The sequence below is a fragment of the Palaemon carinicauda genome, chromosome 7, assembly GCF_036898095.1.
Source record: "Palaemon carinicauda isolate YSFRI2023 chromosome 7, ASM3689809v2, whole genome shotgun sequence".
NCBI lineage: Eukaryota > Metazoa > Arthropoda > Malacostraca > Decapoda > Palaemonidae > Palaemon > Palaemon carinicauda.
Genome location: NC_090731.1, coordinates 169735825 through 169742683, shown reverse-complemented (window position 1 = coordinate 169742683; position 6859 = coordinate 169735825). Strand labels below are relative to the sequence as shown.

At 34.7% G+C, this 6859-nt stretch overlaps 1 protein-coding gene across 1 annotated transcript in view; it reads left to right on the top strand.

Moving 5' to 3' along the window:
* Nucleotides 1-873: 873 nt before the first annotated feature.
* The window catches only part of LOC137644159 (uncharacterized), a 96153-nt gene continuing 90167 nt past the window's right edge, over nt 874-6859 (top strand). Inside the window, 2 exon segments of the mRNA XM_068377149.1 lie at nt 874-1934; nt 2388-2541. Of these exon segments, the coding sequence (XP_068233250.1) occupies nt 1734-1934; nt 2388-2541 (355 nt within the window). The 5' untranslated portion in view covers nt 874-1733.

Sequence of the window (6859 nt, the reverse complement as noted above, 5' to 3'; positions counted from 1 at the left end):
CTCCAACTGCATTTGAAGATTATGACTTGATCAAAGGAGGAAAGGTGCTAATTAACTTGATTTCAAGGACTCAAGTTAATATCATAATATTTAACTTGGAATAATAAAGAATTTTCATGACAACTGAAACAGCAACAAAAGAGTATAACTTTCTGTTATTTATTCATAAGCTTCGAGCGTTGTCTGGGAACTTCAGAGGATAGCTGAAGGATTTTCAGTGTATAACTGAAGGATTTCAGTGGATAACTAAAGGATTTCGTAGGATAATTGAAGGATTTCGTAGGATGACTGAAGGATTTTCAGTGTATAACTGAAGATTTTCAGTGGATATCTGAAGGATTTCAGAGGATAACTGAAGGATTTTCCGTGGATATCTGAAGGATTTCAGGGGAGTTATTTAAGGATTTCAGTAGATAACTGAAGGATGTTCAGTGGATATCTGAAGGCTTTTCAGAGGATAACTGAAGGATTTTCAGTGGATAACTGAAGGATTTCAGTGGATAACTGAAGGATTTTTAGAGGATACTAAAGAAATTCAGACGATATCTGAAGGATATCAGAGAATAACTAAACGACGTCACTGAAACAGGCTGATTCTCTCCTAGTGTTAAGCAAAACACAAAGACTTATTTTTCTAAGAAACCTAAAGATCTTGCAAGCTATAGAATATATACATCTTTTTATATATACATTAGTTAGCTCTTGTTTATAGAAAGCCCAAGTTTTATAAATCTTAAAAACATAAATAAAACGATATTTATAATAGAAAGAAAATAAAGTTCGAATACTTAGCTACCATGAAACCAAAGTGACATTTTCAATTCACTCAAAGTTCTTGTGGTGTTTGATGACCAAAATAATAAAGAAAATGTGTCCGTCTAAACAAACAATTTGCGAGTTAATTTTTGAACAGACAATCATAGCGTGATAATCTCGATGCATTTATAGAAAAGTTGAGAATGTAACGAATTTCTAATATAACGTAGACATAGTGATTTAACTGTAAGGATGTGATGATAGTGGATTACTTATTGACTGTAGAATAGAAAAAAAAGAAAGTATAGGTGGTAATTAACATTAATTTTTACAAATCCAAAAGAAGGTTTTAGTGAATGTCTGGTATCGTGTAGCTAACAACGAAAAAGTTGGAAAAGTCTATAACTTTGTTATCGTTTCAAAAGTTGGAAAAGTCTATAACTTTGTTATCGTTTCAAAAGTTGGAAAAGTCTATAGCTTTGTTATTATTTCGAAAGCTAGAAAAGTCTTTTTAACTTTATTGTTTCATTCATTAATACAGCAAATGTTATTTTGGGTTATTTATATTTGTGATAGATCGTAACCTCATTCGAATCGCTGATAAGGGCAGATGATATAAGGGATTAATTTCTTCGACTTCGGAAAATCTTATCACCCAAAAGCTTGCTGCTGTAAACACCATCGACAGAGGAGAAGAAGAAGAAGAAGAAGAAGAAGAAGAAGAAGAAGAAGAAGAAGAAGAAGAAGAAGAAGAAGAAGAAACCTCAACTCAGACGACCACTAGAGAAAGCCGAAGGAAAGTGCTTTCACATCAACATGATATTGCTTGTTCTCTCCAAGCGTAACCGAAAGCGCCATCTGAACCCCAGAGACAAGCAGAGACGTGGAACGCACCCCGGCGCCGACGAAGACCTTTCCAAGGGTCTGGACGCAACGCTTGAGACACCTCCATACTCCTCGGAGCCTCCAGCGGTAGCATGATGCCCCTCTATTCAGCATGCCTCAAACTGGTTTGCGCGGGCGTCGTGATGGTGCTGATGGCGGGGAACGGCGTGGAGGGCATCAAGCAGAAGAGACGTAAGACGGCGCTGAAGGAAGGGGATATCCTGATCGGGGCGCTGTTCAGTGTCCATCAGCAGCCGAAGCAGAAAACGGCCTTCACACTAACCTGTGGAAAGGTGAATTTCAAATTTATTAATGTTTTCATAATTCTCTTAATTAATTAATTTAGTTTTTTCTTTAACTAAAGGTCATACATGATCATTATTCCTTTTTTTTCCTTCATTAGTGTTTATTCTAAACTTGTAGTTCATATATTTCCTTATTTCCTTTCCTGACTGGGCTAATTTTTCATGTTGGAGCCCTCAGGCTTATAGCAACTTGCTTTTCCAACTAGGGTTATAGCCTAGCTTATAATAATAATAATAATAATAATAATAATAATAATAATAATAGTAAAAGTGATAATAATAATATCAATAATAATGATAATAACAATAATAATAATAATAATGATGATAGTAATAATAATAATGATAATAATAATAATAATAGTAAAAATGATAATAATAATAATAATAATAATGACATGATAATGATGATAATAATAATAATCTTGTTTTTATTACCAGATAAGAGAGCAGTATGGTATCCAACGCGTGGAAGCCGCCTTTTTAGCCATCGACCAAATCAACGCGAATCAAGAACTGTTACCAAACATTACTCTAGGCGTTGAGATCAGAGACTCCTGCTGGTATTCGTCTATAGCGCTGGAACAGAGTATCGGTAAGTCTTTAATACTGGTTAGTATAGGTAGTAGGTTGGCCAGGGCACCAGCCGGCCGTTGAGATACTACCGCTTGAGAGTTAGGGGTCCTTGGACTGGCCAGACAGTAATACATTGGATCCCTCTCTCTGGTTAGGGTTCTTTCCCTTTGCCTACACAGACACTGAATAGTCTGGCCTATTCTTTACAGATTCTCCTCTGTCCTCATACAACTTACAATACTGAGATTACCAAACAATTCTTCTTCACCCAAGGGGTTAACTACTGCACTGTAGTTGTTCAGTGGCTACTTTCCTCTTGGTAAGGGTAGAAGAGACTCTTTAGCTATAGTAAGCAGCTCTTATAGGAGACGGGCACTCCAAAATCAAACCATTGTTCTCTAGTCTTTTGTAGTGCCATAGCCTCTGTACCTTGGTCTTCCACTGTCTTGGGTTAGAGTTCTCTTGCTTGAGGGTACACTCGGGCACACTGTTCTATCTAGTTTCTCTTCCTCTTGTTTTGTTGAAGTTTTTATTGTTTATATAGGAAATATTTATTTTAATGTTATTACTATTCTTAAAATATTTTATTTTTCCTTGTTTCCTTTCCTCACTGGGCTATTTTCCCTTATGGGGCCCCTGGGCTTATAGCATCCTGCTTTTCCTACTGGGTTTGTAGCTTAGCATTTAATGATAATGATAATAATAATAATAATAGTACAGTGGTAACGTGTTCGCCTAGCGTTCGCATGGCAGCAGATCGATCCCCGCCCGGGACCGGGAGTTTAAGCTGTTTACTGGGGAGGCCACTGCTATGGTTGGGCACCACAGTGGGGGATTGGGCTTGCCAGGCTGACGTTCTGGCGAGCATCTATTCTGACGAAACTGGAACTGAAACCAGACAACTTTAACTTTAACTTTAAAGGGAGCTCGTGAATGGCAGCAGGAGGTCAGAAAACTTTCAATCAATCAGTTTCCTTTCCTCACTGGGCTATTTTCCCTGTTGGATCCCCTGGGCTTATAGTATCCTGCTTTTCCAAATAAGGTTGTAGCCTAGCAAGTAATAATGATAATGATAAAGAGGCAAGGGACAGTGACATTGCCCTATCGAGCAGGATAATGCCCTAGAGACTGATCATATATACTTATTGGTTTATTTATTTCCTTATTTCCTTTCCTCTTTGGGCTATTTTTCTTTGGTGGAACAGAGTATCGGCAAGTTTCTGATCCTGGTTAAAAGGGAGCTCGTGAATGGCAGAGGCGAGGGGCAGTGACATTGCCCTAGCAAGCAGGACAGTGCCCCAGAGACTGACCATATATACATATTTTGTTTATTTATTTTCTTATTTCCTTTCCTCGCTGGGCTATTTTTTTTTTTTTTTTTTTTGGAGCCCTTGGGCTTATAGCATCTTGCTTTTCCAACTAGGTTTGTAGCTGGGATAATAATAATAATAATAATAATAATAATAATAATAATAATAATAATAATAATAATAATAATCAGCGCCCAAGCCCCCTCTCCATCCAAGCTAGGACCAAGGAGGGCCAGGCAATGGGTGCTCATAACTCAGAAGATAGACCTATAGGCTCCCCCAAACACCCCATCCTTAAGTCACAAGGATGGTGAGGTTGCAGCGACCAAAGAAACTATGAAGTGTGAGCCGGACTCGAACCCCAGTCTGGCGTTCACCAGTCAGGGACGTTACCACATCGGCCACCACAATCCTGGTGCTGGAATTGAGACGGAGAGACAATTGGCTAGATTCCAGTAGTCAAATAAGCGCAATTTCACTTTCTTCTTCTTCTGTGTCTACTTTCTCTTCCTCTTGTTTGCCACAATTTTTATAGTTTATATAAGAAATATTCATTTTGATGTTACTACTGTTCTTACAATATTTTATTTTTCCTTGTTTCCTTTCCTCACTGGGCTATTTCCCCTATTGGGACCCTTGGGGTTATAGCATCCGGCTTTTCCAACTAGGGTTGTAGCTTATCAAGTAATAACAATAATAATAATAATAATAATAATAATAATAATAATAATCTTTATCCATTTTTCTATGGTGTCACTGTTTCGTATAAGCCTTCTCAATTCTCTTCCTTCTAAGGACAGCAAATTTGTTTAACAAAAACTCACTGGTTTAGAAATATTTACCTAACTAAAAAGTGTAATTTAAAGTTTATAAGGCATATTCTTACGTTAAACTTGATATTATTAAATGAAATAAACCCACAATCTATGATAAATGAAATTTATTTTGAGCTATCGAAGGACCATCTCCCTTCCTCTACAGAAAACAAATGGGGTCTTTGAAAGTTCAAAATAAATTTATTTTATCATAGATTGTGAATTTACTTCATTTAGCCTTTATACGTGGAAAATTATGTATTTTAATGTATTTATATTATTAGTTCAAGCAAGTAGATATGAGTTAGACTTTGCATATTTTCCAGAAATGAACAAAGACATTTCATACTTCTAATACTTACATGAATATTTCTTATTCACATTTTCCCATCAAAGGCGAATAGTACTTTCCAAAAAAAAAGCTTTCTCAGAGATTGTATACCTCTTTATATTCTTCGTTTTTGTTTTTTTGTTTGTTTTTGGTCTCGCGAAGAACTATAAAGAAATTGCGCCTGCTATTTCTTTAACAAAGCTCAGGTTTGCAGAGTCCTGGTCTCCAAACAATGGTATTGTTACGTAAACACAAAGGTTTTGCTGTGTGTGATACATTTGCTTTAAAAAAAAAATGCCTTCATCCTCCAATATTTTTTTCTAGTCGAAGTAATTGTTTTTATTGTATTTCTTATAGATTCAGCTGTATTTCTGTGCCCAATCTTTTGCTCTTTGTACAGTCTGTTGATAAGGTCATTGCATGCAAATAGAAAACAAAGAAATATATATAGAATTAAATCTAACATTTAATTAGATGAAACAAGATAAGTTTTCTTATTCTTCCAGTCCAAGTAATTGTTTTTATTATATTTCTTATAGATTCAGCTGTATTTGTGTGCCCAGTTTTTCTCTCTCTGGACAGTCTGTTGATAATGTCATTGTATGCAAATAGAAAACAGTGATTGATTGATTGATTTAAGGTTTTCAGGCATCCTGACATCTAGGGTCATTGACGCCGATAGAAAACAGTGAAATATATATAGAATTAAATCTAACATATAATTAGATGAAGCGAGATAAGGTTTTATAATTAACTATACGAATTGTTGGATAATTTTAAAGCAACGTTTTATGAAACAAATTAACATTATCTTTAATATCTTTGAATTATACCTCTAAATTACCTTACTATTATTATTATTACTATTATTATTATTATTATTATTATTATTATTATTATTATTATTATTATTATTATTATTATTAATACTTGCTAAGCTACAACCCTAGTTTGAAAAGCAGAATGCATTAAGCCGGAGGGTTCCATCAGGGAAAATAGCCCAGTGAGGAAAGGAAATACGGAAGTTACAAATAATTAACAACTAAAAGGAAATATTTTAAGAACCGCAACATCATCAAAACAGATCTTTCAAATATAAACTATAAAAACTTGAAAAAAAAAAAACAAGAGGAAGAAAAATAAGTTAGAATAGTATGCCCGAGTGTACCCTCAAGTAAGAGAACTCTACCCCAAGACAGTGAAAGACCATAGTACAGAGACTATGGCACTACCCAGACTAGAGAACAATGGTTTGATTTTGGAGTGTCCTCCTAGAAGAGCTGCTAACCATAGCTAAAGAGTCTCTTCTACCCTTACCAAGTGGAAAGTAGCCAGTACTAACCTCTAAATTACCTTACTATTATCAACATCTTTGAATTGTACCTTTATATTACCTTACTATTATAACATCTTTAAATTATACCTCTGAATTACCTTGCTATTGTCTACATCTTTGAATTATTCTTTTAAATTACCTCATTATTGTCAACATCTTTAAATTATACCTATAAATTACCTTATTATTGTCATCTTAGAAATGACCTACCAAATTACCTTATAATTAATTTACAACAGCTTGTAATTATACCTCTAAATTACATAAGTATTTTCAATATCTTTGATTTATACCTCCAAATTACTTTAATATTGTCAACATCTTTGACTTATGCCTCCAAATTACCTTAATATTGTCAACATCTTTTATTTATACCTCCAAGTTACCTTAATATTGTCAACATCTTTGATTTATACCTCCAAATTACTTTAATATTGTCAACATCTTTGACTTATGCCTCCAAATTACCTTAATATTGTCAACATCTTTTATTTATACCTCCAAGTTACCTTAATATTGTCAACATCTTTGATTTATACCTCCAA